At 42.8% G+C, this 18321-nt stretch overlaps 1 protein-coding gene across 1 annotated transcript in view; it reads left to right on the forward strand.

The window, feature by feature from the left end:
* Positions 1-15671, forward strand: part of SNX24 (sorting nexin 24) — a 148521-nt gene extending 132850 nt beyond the window's left edge. Inside the window, exons 4-7 of the mRNA XM_003799959.3 lie at positions 7054-7148; positions 8201-8233; positions 8758-8822; positions 14811-15671. Coding sequence (XP_003800007.1) covers positions 7054-7148; positions 8201-8233; positions 8758-8822; positions 14811-14878 — 261 coding nt within the window. The 3' untranslated portion in view covers positions 14879-15671. The remainder of the gene's footprint in view (positions 1-7053; positions 7149-8200; positions 8234-8757; positions 8823-14810) is intronic.
* The last annotated feature ends 2650 nt before the right edge of the window (positions 15672-18321 follow it).

Raw genomic sequence — 18321 nt, forward strand, 5'->3', positions numbered from 1 at the left:
AGTTTGAACCTGTCAGCCTCCGTGTATGTGGCCGGCACCCTACCCACTGGGCTACGGGCACTGCTGTAGGACCATGTTTATTTGGCTAACTGATGCATCTCTAGAACCATGCTATGCTCAGTAGTTGCTGAATAAATGTTTTTATATGAATAGATATTCCAGAAAAACACAGAGCATAAGTTTTGATCCAAAGATGATTGATTTTCCAGTTTCTTTTGTTCTTTAGTTCCTTTTATGCTTTTAGCCATGTTATCAGAAATTATGTTCCTTTGTTTCAAATCACGTTCAACCACATTATATTGTTTTTTTCCCACATATTCTTTACTGTTTTAAATAAACCCTTTTCAGCATTCAACTTTTCGTGCAGGTCTGTGGATTTCTTGCAAGATAGTCTGTAAAGCCCTGTGAAACCATAATAGATGTCTGTTTGAATTCCACGAGCATTACAGTTTTTACCGCGGCACAGGTAGACGTGTCTTGGGCATGGAGTCACATGCAAAAAAGAAGGTTGCACAGTGTGGTGGGTTCTTGCATCTGTTTATTTGCTGGCTTTTTAAAAAGAAAGTGTTCCTTTGCTAACCTGACTTAGGCTCATTTTGTGAAATTGCGACCAAGTGCAGGGAAGTGGCTAAGAAGAAGACAGGACCACAAAGCATCTGTGAGCTAGTGGGTTCGGGTCCCAGAGGATAGTGACACTGCGGCCCACTTACTGCAGTGAGGAGGTATTGATTTTTCTCCCTCCCAGTTCTTAGCTGCACCTCTGAAGTAGATACAGTGAGAAGCCTCTTTCTTGGTGAAGAGAGGAAAACCTGTTGTGGTGAACTTTGTCACCCTAACCATTGGGCATTTCAAACCAGACTACAAAGAATGGGGAACGAGCTCAAAGGACTCTTGTAAAACCCCTGACTTAGTTCAGCAACCTGGCTTTTGTGACAGAGAAGTTCCCTACAGTTTAAAACAACCTTGATAGACAATGAGAAGAAACGTGTATGTGTGTAATGTTTTGAAAAGAGAATAAAAAAATCAAATCAGTGAGAACAACACAGCTTTGTGCAGTGATCTTGGAAGGTTAGCCAAGTGGTCCTGTCCAAGTTTTCAACAAGACGTTCCATTCCCGTTATAATTGGCTGCCGGGTAGGTTTGGACCTAACTAGAATGCCAGCGTTCGATTTCGCCGTGTCCTCGGTGGAGATATGTCACCGTTTATGCTCGCCTTCGTGACAATTTTCTAAAATGGAAACTCGTGGGAAATCATTACGGTGTTTATATGTCTCCCTTGTCGGGCAGCACTATCCTGTGATATTTTACCAGTGTTTTCTACTGCATGATGGCGTCTTGCGAAGGTTAAGGCCGAACAAGTCCCTCTGTAATTTTGTGACCACATTTTACTTACTGAAGAAGAAAAGATAACTGACAATTAAGTATTTGGGATGTCACAAAGAGAACATGTGCGACTAATCAATGGTGTCCTTTGGGAACATGATTTTAGAAAGCTGATAAGGTAGAAAAATTGGGATTTTGTGATTTGTGTTACATGATGATAATTGCACCTTTTCAATAAAAAAGACATTTCTCCTGCAGTAAACATAGAGCTTAGAGGAGCTGCTGGTAGCAATGCTGTTGTTTTTCTGCCCCATTCAGGCAATTTTTCATAAATGCTTTCCTAGAGTATAAGATTTTTTTCCATTTGGCTTTTGGAAAGAACATCTGGTCTATTTAAGGGAAATCACTTATTCTTATGAAAGTAACATGGTATAAAGAAAAATAATTGTTTTTTACCAAATACACTCCATCGCCCACTTTTAATATTTATCGTAGTTGAGTATAAGTATATCACACACTTGGTCCAGTTCTTTGATTTAACCTCATTTCCTTTGAGCATCTTACTAATAACCTGTGTTTTAGTCTGCATATAATCCTAAGTGACAGGCTGGGCGGAAATATCCTTCGTGCGTTTTTCTGTTAATTCTCTGGCATCTCTAACCTGCAGGTGTATTAAAGAGCCCAGAGTATTTAGACGCTCTTTGATGCCACCTCTTCCCATACATGTGACATTTTGCTAATTTTATTGTACAGGCTTCCATTTAGAGATAGACTCCTTTCCAGCGGGCATGACAGTACTTTCTTCTCATTTCAGCAGCTTTGAAAGCACAGGCTGACCAGCCGCCATCTTTCTTAACAGAAAGTTAGATGGAAGATCCACTCTTCCCTGGTCCCTCCACCACCACGCTCCATGCTTGGAACCCTCTGTTGCGTGACCTCCTTTTGGAAACTGTTTTTGAAATCTTTTAGTTTTTCTTTTCATTGCTTGCCTCTACCTCCTCCTAGGTTTTATTCTTATTTCTCTTTTGGGATGGGGGGCTTGATAAGATTGCAGCAGGTGTGGTGAGAGGACTGTTCAGCTTATTTGACGCCTTGGTTGGTCCCTCTTGAGATCCCCCACCCTTGTTGTAAACAGCCTCTCTCCAACTTGCAAGGATAATTCTGCCTCCTGCCGTGTTTCACTCACCACATATACCTGTAAAATGTCATGGGATTTATTTCCAGCTTTTTCTCTAACTTGTCCTGCTCATTTTGAACTCTGATGTTTTATTGCCTGAAGTAGTCGCTGGGCTGTGTGTGCCATTTGCGTCCAGGAACAAGGTGAACAGTACCAGAAGTCAGGCCCAGAGTCATCAGGTGGTCAGTCAGACAGCAGGGAGCCTGGGACCAGGGCCATCTTGCAGCTTAGAACACACCTGTGTTCTGGGTATGGTACGTAGCTGCTTCATTCACCAGCTCTGCTATGACCCAGCAGCAGTAGAGTTAAAAACCATATTTTCCCTAATATTTTGGGAACCACACCACTGGTTATTGCATTATCTAATGATGTAAAGAGAACGCGGGAGCCATAAATATGAATGACCTCCTAGAATTAGTTTTGATCTCATCAGAAAATAGGTTTTGATCTCATCAGAAGGAATCCTTTACCATGGTAGTGTCACTGCCAGACAGATATTCCATCTCAGCCCAGATCTGAGAGCATTAATAAATTCTAGTGACAAGGCAACACACCCTCCGGTGGTCCCTGATTGACAGAGAGGGAGAAAGCGGTACAAGCAGGCCAGCATGTCCTCTGGGGAGCTGGCATACAGCACAACCCAGCCATGCACTCGGCTCCAGGCCAAAGCAAAGTGGGCCTGGCAGTGTTGCTGCCACATCTGAGCTAAATCAGGTGTCCTCAGCTGGACTGTCAGGAGTTTGTGAGCTTCCTGCCACTGAGAGCACAGTGATATATATGTGTGTGTACTTTCTAACAAGCAAGATACTCAGGATTTTTTTGGGGGGGAGGTTGTTTTTTATTTTTTTAAGATACATAGTTGCACTCCATATTCCAGGCTAGAATGCCATGGTCTTAGTCTGGCTTACAGCAACCTCAAACTCCTAGGCTCAAGTGATCTTCCTGCTTTAGCCTCTTAAGTAGCTGGGACTACAAAACCACAGGCCACCATGCCTAGCTCATTTTTCTATTTTTAGTAGACACGGGGGTCTCACTCTTGCTCAGGCTGGTCTCGAACTCCTGACCTTAAATGATCCTCCTACTTTGTCCTCCCAGAGTGCTGGGATTACAGACATGAGCCACCATGCCCTACCCAACATACTTAGCTTTTATATGATTTTCAAAAGGGTCCCTGAAATTCTAGAGGGCTAAGAAGCTCTGTTCACCAGGGAGGCAATAATCTAAACTTCCAAAGTGAATGAAATAGGTTGCTGGGGAGTGATACAACAAAAGTGCTCAAAGGAAAGAGCATTTACATCTGTTGATGCTAATCGTAGGACAGAGACTCTTGGCGACCTCTCATTTAATCCTCACGACAACCCCTTAAAGAAGACAGGGAAGGCATCAAGCCCAGGTCTTTCTCTAAAGCCCACATGCAATCTACACCACAGAGCCTCTGTAAGAAGGAAAATGCCGTTGAAAATGAATCAGAAATGAAGATAAGCAATCTCAAACCAGGGGGAAGTAGGACTTGATATTCAAAACTGTGGTTTGTTTTTAAAAATTAAGAGCTTCAGATGAGAGTCCAAGGTATGTGGGGTGATCCAGGGAGCAGCTTCAAGAAGGAGCATTTCCTCCTGCACGAAAGCTTTGCAAGAAATGGAAGAAGCTGAAGATGGAGCGTCACGAGGCCCCACTTCACTGCCCGGCGTCTCGTGAATGAGCTCACGTGTTTATGAACAGAAAGATTTGGTTGAACTAATTTAATTTCCTCTTTTGTATCTCTGCACTAATTAATGAGTCATTTAACTTGTTCATGGTACATGAAATCAGGTAAATGCGACTATGTTACCCTTCATCTCTGTTTGGACTGAAGTGTTAATTCTTTTTTGGTAAGCTTTTAAAAGAGAGTTTAGGAAATAGTCCAGTCCACGAAACTGAAGGTTAAACTAACCCCCAGGGCTGCCTTCTTTACAACTAAATTCTAAAGTACATATTGGCCATCGTTTTATGGAAAATACTATTTGAGAATGTTCAGTGAAGATTTAGCAAAAATCAATATAGATTTCTGGAGTTTTCTATATTCCTTTTTGCCAGTACACTTTACCTAAACCAGTGTGATCTTCTATTTGGAGAACTCTGTTTGGGGAGGCTGAGCAGGATTAATTCCTGTCCCTGTGTTGCAGTGTAAACAGCTTTTTGCCTGTCTTTTGTCATTAATGATCATGCCGTAGATGTAGCCAGTGCATTGTAAGCCAATCTGTCAAGGCAAATAAACAGTTCACCTTGTTAAAATTCCCTAAATCTTGCATTAATAAAACCAAAGTAACCCCCTGAACACTCAAGAGATGTCTCCCTCCATACTGCCGTGATGGATGACATGTCCAGAGATCCTGGAAATTAAGTAGTTCAGGTCATTAAAAGTGTCCCACACTTGTTATTGATTTAATTTATTTTAAAAAGGTGGGGGTGGAGATAAGAATGTTATCCCTCCCCCATTTTTTTTTTTTTAATCTGAAAGCTACCACTTGTACAGATAATTAAAACTATTGCCTGGGGGGAACAGGTCTCTAGTTATTACAACATTAAGCTTTATTATTCAAGTAAGTATTAAGCAGAGACCTAGGAAAAACTCAGTAATCATTAAAACTTGTATCACAACAAAAATACCTTGGAGTTTTACGTGTATGATGATTCTTAGAACTTTCTGAGTTCTAGACACTGAAATCACGAACTTTGGTCACCCAGCACATTCCCTTGGGTAGGTAAAAATTTAGATAAAAGTGAAACAATGTCAGGAAATTGAACTAAGATAGTAATGAAATGATGCCTCTGGGCAGAGGTGTTTAGTTTCTCTCATTTTTTAAACTTTTTATTGTTCAATTTTTATGATCAGGAGAAAAGTAAACATACACTCACAGGGAGGGAGGGAAGGAGGGGTTGGTGGATAGGGAAATAGTAGAGAGCGATCTGTAGCTGTGTCACTATATTCCAAGGCAAGTTTAAGTTGTTGTTTTGTGTGTGTATTTACTTGTTCATCACTAGTGTTCTCCACCAGCCCATGTTCCAATGGACCAGTAATACTCATTGCCATATCCAGTGCCTACCATAATAGATGCCCAGTAAATGGTTATTCAGTGAATAGTGTATAACCCCCGCATGGCTTCTCTTTTTATTCCTTAAGCTTTAGTGGGTACAGTGGGCTGTATAGGGAACACTAGCAGCCCCCTAGAGAGCTGGCTCTCCAGATGACCCTCCCTAGGACAGACCAGCAAGAGGGCTGTGCACACGTGTAGATCAAGGGCAGCCTGGGAGGAGTGGGTAGCCACTCAGCTACCCCAATTGTATGTCCTGACCCAAGTGACATTATTCCAAAATCTGGCGAGAAATGGGGCAATTCAGTACGTAAACTATGGCTAAAAGGGAGACGTCATACGGAGCTAAGTAGAAGATGCTGATCATTTGACCGTACCCTTCAGCTTATACAATATTCCTGATCGGCTGCATGAATGACATGTCCCATTCAATTCTCTTTGTTCTTCCAACAACATGTGCTCATTGGACAAAACTTACCCCATGTTAAGTTATGAAATGTGACCCTTAAGAATAGTTACATTGGGTGGCACCTGTGGCTCAAGGAGTAGGGCGCCAGCCCCATATACTGGGGGTGGTGGGTTCAGCCCCGGCCAAACTGAAAAAAAAAAAAGAATAGTTATGTTAATTTCAGAGATTATATAGTTTTTGATGTTTTTCTCATGTTATCTTTAGAAAAAAAGGGGAGAGGGCAGCAGCAAATGAGCCATCCGTTCACACACACTGGCAGATTTTTGAAAATACATAGATGCAAGGTCAGACTATAGTTCTCCATCAGCTTCTCCTTAAAATTCCATAATTTGGCTCTCTGAGTACTGACATGGTTATGCTATTATGCCAGCTATTTAGCAAAAGCCCTCTAGATGGAAGAACTTTATAGATTTTTTTGCAGCATATACACTGATTTACACTTAGCAGGGAAGTGTTACTGACCCTGTAAGTGGAGCTGTCCAAATGGCAATAAATGTCAGTTGATCCTAAGGCGGAAACAGGTGATAGCTGAGGGGTTTTGGCTAAATCTTCCAGTTGGAAAAACCATTTACGGTATTTCCTAATCAGTAGCGGTATCCTGTGGAGTCACGTGCACACACATCCCCAGACCACTTTATCACTCAGTAAGGAAAATTTGATTTATATAGCTTAGTGGTATTATTGCTGTTTCCAGGTTTTGAAATCTTCACTCTGCTTAGACTCTTCAGGAAGGCAGGGACCACTGTCGTGTCCCCTAGCGCGGGTCTGGCATGCTGTAGGTGATCTATAAGTGCTGGTTGAATGAAAAAACAGATGAAATGCAGCATTTGCCAGCACTGCACAGCCTGAGTTCTTGGTGGGCGACATGGGGACCACCCCTCATATTGATTGTGAGGAGTGTTGCTGGCAAGAACTTTGATGGACGGTTATGACTTTTTGAAATAGTTCGTTTGATTGATCGCCTAGCAAACTTTCACTCCAGTTTCTAATTCTGTTTTCTGCTTTCACAGGCTGTCATTTTAGAAAATGAAGAACTCCCCAAACTGTTTCTTGATTTTCTAAACGTGCGACACTTGCCCTCTCTACCAAAGGCAGAAAGTTGTGGGTAAGAATGTGGTTTACACATTGTATGCATATTTGAAGTTACTGTCCAGTGACTGATTGGCCTGACAGATAACCCAAGGTGGTGTCAGAAGGGCCAGCCTGACCATGCCCATTCCTTTGGGTCGGGACAGCACTTGCTCGCCCCCTGCTTGTGGTCAGAGGAATTCCTCTGCAGTCCTCGTCCCCATCTTGGCCAAGTGGCCGAGGCTTAGTAGCCCCTTCCTGAGATGTCTTGCCTCGTAGCTGGCAGAACCAGGTCTTCCAACAAGAGCCTCCTTCCTCCACTGCCTTCCCTCAGGAACTTCTGGCGGGAATGCAGATCCTATTCTGTCTATGAGGAACCAGAGGTTTAATAATATCACCAGCAATCAGGAAAAGTCCACCTGCAGGCTTTACTCTGAAACAAGCCACTTGCCCAGCCACTAGCCCCAGAGGCAGCTTCCGTGGCATAATAAATCCACATACAGAAAGTCAAGTCATCACAAGCTCTGAAAATCCAAGCAGGGCAGAGGGTGTGGCCATCTACTGTGAGCACCCGTCAACTCCTCACCAGCGCTGTTTACTCATGATGTCCCACTCATCCCAGAGCACTAAATAAGTGAAGTGAGTACACTTCACTTACTAAATAATCCTCACTCATGCGTCCCCCTCGGCAGCACACATACTATAATAATCCTCACGGTCAGCGTGTTCTACTCCTGCTTGTGTGCGTATGCTGGGAGGCTCGGCCTCCTACATGTTCACGTGTTTTTGGAAGAAATATTAGCAATGGCAGTGAAATCTTTTCTCCCAAAAGTAGTAAGAAAACATTAGGATTTTTAAGTGATCTTCAGGAAAATGGAAATCAAAGAATACCCCAATCTAAGTATTCTTTAGGGCAGGGTATGTGTAGCAGTCATTGTGTGACTCAGTGAAAACTCGCAACTCTTTTTTTTTTTTTCAATGTTTCACAATTCAGTGTTCCAAGATACTGACTATATTTTTGTTGGCATAAGTACTGACCCAGCTGATGTGGTTTTTTTTCTTTTTCTTTCCCTTAACAAAAATTTTTAGATCTTTCGACGAGACAGAATCTGAAGAGTCAAGGTAAGAACTAATACTAGTCAATCCAGAGTTACACTGACCAGGAACAGGACAGTGGTTTTGTTAAATGTTTAATCACCCGTCGTGTAAGTGTTTCAGGTCAGGTTTTTCTTGAAAACCTTTGTTAGGAAATTGGTTTTAAGATTATAAATATTTGATAGGGTCTTACAGGAGTAACCAGTTATACTTAGGAGGGGAGGGGTTAGGGCCCTGCATTGTTTCATACGAGTAATAAGAATGTTTTATCCATAATCGTATTACAAGATTTTTTAAGAAAGCACTTTGCAGCCATGATTTATTGCCTAGATTTTGTATCTGCTCCATATCCCACAAAGAAATGTTCAGAAGGTGAGTGCAGAGCTAGTCTGCTCCCTCTAACTCTGTTTTCTGTTATCCACCTACACCATTAGATACATAAACCTCCGGACATCCCCGCACAGCAGTTTGATCCCCTCAAAGCTAGTTTGTAGTGTTTTCTGTTTACCGTCGTCCCCTGATGCTGACATGACTGTTCTTGACCTTTCCAGCAAACTGTCCCACCAGCCCGTGCTGCTGTTCCTCAGGGATCCATACGTCTTGCCTGCAGCCAGCGGTAATCAAACCTGTCATCTGCTAACAGCTCTTTACTGATCTGACCCTGCACCACATAAACCACGTTTTTAATACAGGTCTAACAGAGTGACATTGGTCCAGGGCTTAATAATCTGCCAATAAACCAGTGCTCTTGGTGTAAGAGACATTTAGAATTTTAATTGGGGCCAGCCTTTCAGGAGGAAATGTAATTTTTCTTTCTCTCTTACTGGTCTATTTTGAATTAGAGTAATAAGGGGGGAAAGTATGTAAGGTCTTTAAGTTTTTTTGTTGCATTATTTTGCCCTCTACTTGGTTTTTTTACAGATGCCAGGAGTCAAATTTGAGATTCTAACCCTTTTTTAAAAAGCCCTGTTAATAACCCTTTTTTAAAAAGCCCCATTCCAAAAGCTGTGTAGATACATTGCTGATGTATCTCTGCTTCTGTTTAGATTACAATGTGTCTGTGGTCAACTATGTATTTTTAAAAGTTGCATATTTTAAATACAGTTAATTAATTTAACTATAACTATGAGCAGTATTTTGGCTAAGTCCTTTCTTTGTGCCAAGAAATTCCGATTCCTCTGAACCTCTCTCAGAATGTTCTCTGTGCAGCTGTTCGTGAGTGGATTCTCAGACAACATCTCATTTAATTGTCTTAACAACCTTGTAAACTAGGCTAGCAGGTATTATCATTGGCTGAATATGAAAATCAGGACTCAGGGAGGTCCCTGACTCATCCAGCGTCAGTTGGCTGATGGCTGGACCCCTTTTGTTACCTGAGTTCTCCCACTGTGTTCTCTCCATATATGGTAAATTTTCAGCCTTCTGTCTGAGAGTCAATCCATAGCATAGCGACAAGATAGCAATGCATAGAGGACCCATCAAAACCACTCCTAATTTCTGATAATAAAGCCTAATCACTGGCAAGAAAAGGGGGACTGCTCTCTGAGACAAGGATGCAAATACTCAAAGCACCCACTTCGCTATTACTATAAAGATGGTTGGCTAGGAAGGACACAGCTCTCCTCTGTCGGGAAACCCTTCCTCACACCCTGATCAGAGAGAAATACTTGGACTGTATAAGAGTGTGATGTCATAGTGTTTGTCCTATAATGTCTCTGCAGTGAAGAATGTTATATGGAACACATATCCATGATGCAACCTAGTCTGGATTAAATAGGCCATGTAAAGGACTGTCTTTTAAAAATGGAGATATTTCATGCAACTTTTTGAAATTCCTGCAGAAATATAGAGGGTGCAGTGATCATGGTAGACAAGAACAACCAGGATATCTGATGGAAGAGAGAAGATATTTTTTGATCCTCAATCCACTTTTTCCAGGTTATTAGTCAGCACCTACCGGGTGCTACGCACCTGGCATGTAACAAAGAACAGGTGGAAATTTCTGGGAAGGAATGTCAGACATAAATGTCTTGAGCTAGAAAGAGTAAGAAGTAGGTGTCATTCATTGGTAGCGTGGCAACGTGATGGAGACTTGCAAGATAAGGGGATTCCTGTTTGAAAGTAAGCAGAAATCACGGGTTTGGTAGAAGGGATCAGGTATAGGCGAGCCAGTCTATTTTCTTGGAATTTTGACCAACCCAGTTTCATGGATCAGGTTATGTTATACTAATGATATATTCTTGTAAATATTTAACATTTAATTCAGAGAGAAACCTTATTTTTCACTATATTTTTATGTTATGATGCCTCTTAGTAAGATGTTCAGGTTATTATTCCAGAGATCCTAAATGTGGAAGTATCTTCACAGATACACTGACCCCCACAAAATCAGGAATGTTTGTTTTTAAACAACATCTGGCAATTAAATACTATCTTCTTGGAAAATGCTAATAATTGAACATGATCCTCTTAGCTTTTAATATCAGAAGTGAGAAGAATACTCTCAATTTTTTTTTTTCTTTTTTGAGACAGAGTCTCACTTTGTCGCTCTGGGTAGAGTGCTGTGCTTGCAGCAACCTCAAACTCTCAGGCTCAAGTGATTGTCTTGCCTCAGCCTCCCGAGAAGCTGGGATTACAGGCACCCACTACCACGCCCAGGGTTTGACACTTGCTCAGGCTGGTCTTAAACTCCTGAGCTCAGGCAGACCCCTGGTCTCGGCCTCCCAGAGTGCTAGGATTACAGGCATGAGCCACCTAGGAGAGTACTCTGTTAACATTGAAAAGCATGTATGTTTTTACCTTTATTTAGATGTTCTGGGAAATTCTAAACAATTCTTGCCAAGGTCCCAGTGACTTCAGTGTGGCCAAATGCTATGGATGTTTTCAGGCCTCATCTCACTTGGCCCCTCTTCAGCTCTAGACGTGTTGACCACTCTCGTCTCCTTCAAACACCATCTCCATCTCCCCTTGGCCTTCTCACTTTCCCTCCAGTCTCTGGCAGCTCGCCTGAAGGCTGTCACAGCCCTCTCCTCACTCTGCTTCTTTCAAATCTCTTTCTTGTTCTGGTTGTGACTCCCCAGGTATACAACAGAATCACAATATTGTATTTCCATTTCAACCATCCCCTGTGGGCCCCAGACTCTTAACTGTGGTTTCCAAAGTCCTCTGTGGCCTGTTCTGGGCTTGTGTTTCAGCTGGAACCCCCTCACATACTCTACCCTAGCCAGGCTGGAATTCCTTCTGGGCCTCAGGTGTGCTAACCTCTCCCCCTTGACCCCAGGGCTCCTGCTGTGTCCCCCCCTTAAACCTCCTCACCTCAGCACGGAGGCTCTCGGCTCTACCAGGTGTCCCACTTCGTGCCATGGCTTCAGGGAGCTCTGTGGCCTCTCCCTCTCAAATAGCCTCTGTGAGTCCCTCCACCTGTTTATAGCAGATGTTTATTAAATAAATGAAAACCAACAAAAATAGCAACAAAACTTACCTGGACTCACATTCCTTCTTGTCACCTTTTAAGGGGAATCAAAGGCAAGAATAGTTTCCTGAGTAGTTCAGGTAGTAACGGACATTGGATTAAATCATGCATATGATGAGGCCAAAATCCAAAGCTTAAAGTAGCACGGAACAGATGAGGGAAAAAGCCGAAGCCTTGCTCACCTCACTGTTATTCCCTAGCTGGGAGACAGTGTTAGAAAATCCCTCCTACCCAGTCACTTTTATCAGAATGCCTTATTTGTTTCCTTCATGGTAATGGTCACAAACTGTCTTGCTCTTGTTCTCTCTCTCTCTCATATTTACCCTCTAAATCTCAGCATCGAGCATGTGCTCAGCCCTTGGCAGACAGCACCTTCAGGGCCTTAGCACTCACTTTCTGTCCTCTGAGCCGCCCTTCTCCAGCTACCCTCCCGGCAGCTGTCTCTGCCCTGCCGGAGAGCACCTCCACACAGGCTCTTCCCTCACCGTCCCGCCCCTGTCCCTCCCTAGCCCTGCTCTTTTTCCCCCTGCCCTTCCCTTATCACCACTGGACATTTACCAGTGCTGCAAAATTACTCATAGTATTTAATGTTATTTTCCTTTTTGTCCTTTTTGGCTGACCTTACTTAATCAAATCCATTTCCGCTAAATATGCTTATGAAATAATTTCACTGATAAACTTACATTTTGGATGGCAAAGGATAAAAGCACGTGTGCTCCTTGCATTGTCGTATATTCTGTTGGGTATTTTATTGAAAATTAATCAATGGTTCTATTTTTGTCTATTGATTTTAATATACTTCTTTGTGGGAGAAATACATTTAAGATTAAAATTAGCCAAATCATTGCTTTTGATTGGATTTGAAATATGCAGGTGTAAGACCTATTGTACTCTTTTAAAGATATATTTTATGAAAAACTGGGTCACTTCATGTTGGGGAAAGGTAAACTCTAAGAAGTCAGATATCAGCAACCAAAAATCTCTGGGTCCTCATGTATTGGGGGTGTTTTTAAACATACTTTGTTTCTCAAGGAGGCCTCAAGGAGGCCCCAAGGACACAGCTGCAAGGTGCCCCCCCTCCCCCCCGTGGTGACTCAGCTGTTAGGAATTTATAGAAACTGAACTTCCTGGGATCTGGAAACTAAGGCTTGCTTCCATGTCTGTAAAAGCCCAGGGTTCTGTAAAAGCGGGAACCCACTTCTCCAGCTTGATTCAGACTGACAAATGAGAGAGGTACCCATGAGCTGGGATCTTGACTGGAGATAAAAAGGGGAAGACTGAGCCAGTCGAGAAGCTTGGCCATTTTAGACTCTAGTCTGCCATCTCTCTGCCACTGAGCCCTTCCTCTTTAAAAAATAAAAAATAAAAACATACTTGTTCATTTGCTTGTCTCCCTGACTTGCATATAGTGTGTTCCATGGCATGGACTGAGGCTGTTACTTAGTTACATTTCCAGTAATTAGTATTTAGTTTGTAATAATAGCTGGTACTTACTGGGCCACGCCCGAACCTTAGCACTTTGTCTCCCTCCTCATCTTCACAGCTCCAAGGCAGGCATTACTGTGGAATCTGTTTCCCAGTTGAGGAGAGGGAGGCACAGAGAAGTTGAATAACTCACCTAAGGTCACACTGTTATCTAGTGGCTGATCCAGGACCCAGGGGTAAACTTATGACCCCACCCAGATGTTACTGGGCTTCCCATTTGTTGAGTCTCGAGACTGCCTCAAACTCAACAGGTCCAAACCTGGGCCATCTTCAGTTTTCCTCTCATCCCAGGTCTTGCACCCCCCTTCTCCTGGTGATGTGAGCCAGAAACCCGGCGGGCATCCTTGACCTCTCCTTTACCCTCACGGACACATCTGATCTGTCAGTCAGTCATGTCTTTTAGTTCTTGAAACCCCTCCACCTTTCCTCCCTTCTACCATCAGGATTGTGTTCAGGCCACCATCTTTTCCCTCTTGAACTACTGCTGCAGACTCTGAACCTATCTTGTCTCTATGTTGAACTTAGTCCAGTTGACAGCTGGAATCTTCTTTTTAGAATACAATTCCATCCTGTCTCAGTCTGCTTTAAAATCCTTTAAGAGCTTGTCATTGCATTTCAGATGAAGAATTCCTGTCCATTCTTCTCAGGCATGACTTGGTGCCTGTCCCTAGCTCCTCACCCACGCTCCTCTTGCTACACTAGCCTCCCTCCAGGTCGCCAGGCTCCCTCCTGCCACAGACTTCCCACCTGGTTAGCGCCCTCTGCCTGCACCTCCGCGAGCCCTCCTGCCTTCTCTGGTGAGGCCCAGTGCTCTGTTAGCGGTTTTACATAGTAAGCTCTCTGTAGGGAGTAGATGAACATGTTATTTTGTTCTTAAGATATCGCACCACTTAATTTTCTTACATAATACTATATTTATTTAAAATGCTTGGATTTAGCAGAATTCCTGTATATAACTATGTGCAGATTAATTAAACTTATGAGCCAGGAGACAGACTGCTTCCTGTTGAAGTAACCCGTTCACGGTTTACCTGCTCTCATAACTGGAATGTGGTACCGTATACTCCGCATTTTGGGGTTTTCTTTTTAATCTCCTATAATAACGTAGCTGGTTTTCAGGTTCAGCAGAATGGCTTCTGTCAGAAATCTGCCCTTTTAATTTCAGAAGACAGCCCCCATCTCACTGCTCTCTAGAAGCTGGTGTAATAGAACAAGTATGGTGGAGACAACTGGGACTAAACGCCGCTGTAAACCACAGTGGAAAAACTGCAGCAAAGTATTCCCAGTAGAAATCTTGGAATTCCTTCAAGTATATTGAGATTTTGTTAGAAATTGAATTGCCAGTGTAATCCATCTTCCTTGTGAGAAAACATTCAGATAAAGAGCCGGGGCCTAGCAGCATTAACCATTAGAACATCCCTTAAATCAATAAGCTACAAATCTGGCCGTGCATTCCTGCAGCGCCCGGGGTGTGTGCCGCGGCCGTGGGCCAGCTCGGCATGACTGATAGCTCTCCTGCACAAGGCAGAGTGCTCACCGAGGCAGATTCCTGTGCCGCCGTGGGCCTGGCCTTGTTACCTTCTGCAAAATGCAATGATATTTTATTGTGACATGTTAAGGAAAGCAGCTTTTCCTTTTGTTTTCCAGATTTTCCGAATGTGGTTATCGAGGGAGTGCTCCATGGGATATTTTACCCGCATCTGCAGCCCAGGTAGAAATCCTACATGGCTCAAAGAAGCTGAGGCAAGTTTCGAAGACACAGCCGAGGAAATCGATACCTACCAAATTAACCTAAACTCTATGACACAACAGTCTAGCTAGTGGTAAAATTCACAGTCCCAGCTTAATTCAGGGCAGGGACCTTTCCATTAGAATGGTGCTTTTAAAAATAGAAACTGAACCAGGGCAGTGAGCAGGTGAAGGCCAGGTGTTTAAGAAGTAGAATGTAGCTGCCAACTTAGAAACCTGTGAAAAGGAAGCCACGGCAGATTCCTGGGAGGACCGGGGGTCGCAAAACAAAGTCACCCTCCGCTCCATTTGCACCATTTGCTAATTGAAAATCATAACCTGAATCCTACTGAGACTGATCACCTTTGGTAGCTTTTTCGTTCAGATCTTAATGACACACTAATCTTTTCACCGTGAAGTTTTCTCAGCCGGTAACAGTAGCATTCTGAAGTGCCGGCACCAGGACAGTGTTACAGACACACACTAAGCTGAATGTGAGGAAGGAATGAAACTGGAAATTAACTTATAATGATAATCTTGTGGCATTGTAGTTTACATTACAGTGGAGTGGCATCATATCCAGGGGATTAGCTTCTGACCTCAGCACAGAAGGTAGAATGGGCTGTTAGGATAACCCTGGGAAGCCCCCCAGAAAGGCGCCATGTCGGGATTCTGTGCAGCAACCGCAGCCGGTTTTCACTCCAGTGTTGGAAGAAAAGAGTGTTTTGTTCATTTGAAGACCAGATGAAGTTGTTAGTGTTTGTTTAGGGGCCATTTTGTATTAAAAGCACGTACCTTTGAACACGAGAATCATAGTCAGCCTGGCAAGATGCTTGCCCTGGGGAGGAAGAGGTGAAAGGACAATGAGTGAAGGGCCAGCAGTGGGGCGACACCTGTCTGGGTTTCCTCGAAGGCCTGCACTCACCAAGCAGGTAGGATTGCCACAGGATTGTGTGGTACTTTCCTTATCGGTTCCTTTTTACTGACCTCATGGATTTAATTAATGTACGTTAAATGTGTTTATGATATAACTCCACTGTACAGAATAGACATTCATATTTTGAAGGGTGCGCACATACATACTACTGTGTGTACATGCTGTATGTGGGCATTTCATCGAAAACCAATTCATAACTAGCCTATTTATGGTTAATAGTTGTAATAAGTTTCTTGGCAGGAGAAAAATGTATAAAATCAAAACTAATAACTACATCATGGTTTTTTGATTTGGATCTAAATATACAGGCTTAAACCCTACTGTAAACTGTTAAAGAGATGTTTCATGATAGATTCTGTTACGACACGTTGGAAACAAGGACTGAATAATCAAGTGTCATCAACCAAAATTAACTGACTAGTCAAGCATTGGAGATATTTTTTCAATGTTTTTATGTTATTAGCTATTTTGAGTTAAATAAAAGCAAGAAGAAGAAATATTTGAGTCTGTCTTCTGGTCCTAGGATTTTCTTGGAAACAGATTGTGTCTGTCTCTCTGTACACACACATGCGTGTGCACACACACAGAGCCTCACACATACACACATACACATCCGTTGCTAATCTGACAAGGTAAGTTATTAAATCACTTCATCTGTTACTTAGCCAGTAAGTACTCATTAAATACTTGATGTCTTACCAGGATAACAAGAGTTTTTTTTGCAGTAGTACACAGCTCAAGGAGTCTTTTTTTGAGAATTGAATGCTTTTTAGTGATTTTCACTTTTATGTTTATTTAAATTTTAATGTATAAGTTTATGAGTCAGACTTATTGTAGGAACTAGAAATCCTTGTAGGTCTTTTAAGTAGAAAGGGCTGTAACATCAGAAACTGAAGCCTGTGGAACCTTCGGGAAGGGTGAGAAGAGTGAACTCCTTGGTGTCCAGAAATGAATGCCAAGGGCACCAGAACAACCTCGAGCACCGACCTGCCAGGGGAGCTACAACCTGTGCCTTAAGCAGGAGTTCAGGGAGTCAGAAGGCTGCAAGTGGAGCTCTTGAGATAAAAACACACCACGGCTGCGATCCAGGGACCAGCACGTGGGAACAGGAAGCAGCTGCTGTCTGCATGAGATATGGAGATGCCAGGAGGTAGCCACAAGGCACTGCCTTATGGCAGCACACAGGAGCTGGTGACCCAGCAAGGGAACAAAATGTCCTGTTGCCACCACCCGCGTCACATTTGCCTCTCAGCACCCACAGACTTAGTGGCCAGCAACCACAGCCCGAAGCAGCGGGAAGATAGTATTCACCCACTTCCATCTCCCACTCCGTATATTCCTTCAAAGTACATCCGGTTTGTAGAAACTTTTTCTCAATCCCCAGCTGCAGTAGAGTCTGGGAAGGAGCGGGTAGTCCTCTAATTTCTGTAGCTCAGGAATGTACATGGAATGTATTTCCATGGTTGGAAATTTAACTTGATAAATAATATATATAAAGGAAATTCTCCTATCTCATTTATATACCCAATTCCCCAGTAGTAGTCAGCTTCATGGCCATGCGGTACTATACCATTGGTAACTACTATACTTAACTTGTGTATTTTGAGGGATAGTTTACGTACAAGCAAATATTATACGTACATTCCATTTCCCTCTCCTTTCCAAAAATGATAGCATACAGAGCTCATTGTTTTCTACCTATTTAACAGTGTATGTTGGCAATATTTCCATATTAGTACATAAAGTATGTTCCTCTTTTTTACAGCTGCATGGATCTGCTATAATTTATATAACCAGTACCATATTAATAGACATTTGTTTTCATTTTTCTGTTATAAAAATTCCATAGACAATACCCTTGCTTGTGTATATATGTATCATCACAGATTTTATTAATAATTTGCATAAAATAACTGTAAATTCAGAACCACAAAATATTTTATTAAAATAGTCTTGGATGTGTAAATGCACGTTTATATTATTTCAGAATATTTCACTCTTGGATTTCAGTGGCCGTGACCACCCCATATTGCTGTGCAGGTTGTGCACTGCACAAGTCCAAGTAGTGTCATTCACATGAACCACAATGGGGACGGTGTTCCCTGATTGATGCTTGGAACTCTGAACTTTGGGAAATAATGAAACAAACTAGATCATTCAGAGAAGTAAAGGGTAGAAGGAAGAAGCCAGAAGAAAGAAAAGGAAAATTTATTACCACTTAAGCCTGGATGTGGGGACAGCCTCCACTCTCCTGTGCAGAACCCAGTGTTTTGCCTGGTGGACTCCCTCCCAGCACCCCTCTCAGCCTTCACCTCCCTCGCCTGGCCGCTCAGTGTCCTGGCAGCCTTGGTGTCCTTTCTCTTCCATCTCAGTTAGCCATGTGTATGAGCCCAGGAATACAGTGACTTTTGCTACCTGGTAAATCCTGCAGTGGTGAGCTTTCATTTTTAATGTTGAAATCTCTGGGCAGGTAGGGCGCCAGCCCCATATACC

The sequence above is a fragment of the Otolemur garnettii genome, unplaced genomic scaffold (genome assembly GCF_000181295.1).
Source record: "Otolemur garnettii isolate 467f Iridium unplaced genomic scaffold, OtoGar3 scaffold00160, whole genome shotgun sequence".
NCBI lineage: Eukaryota > Metazoa > Chordata > Mammalia > Primates > Galagidae > Otolemur > Otolemur garnettii.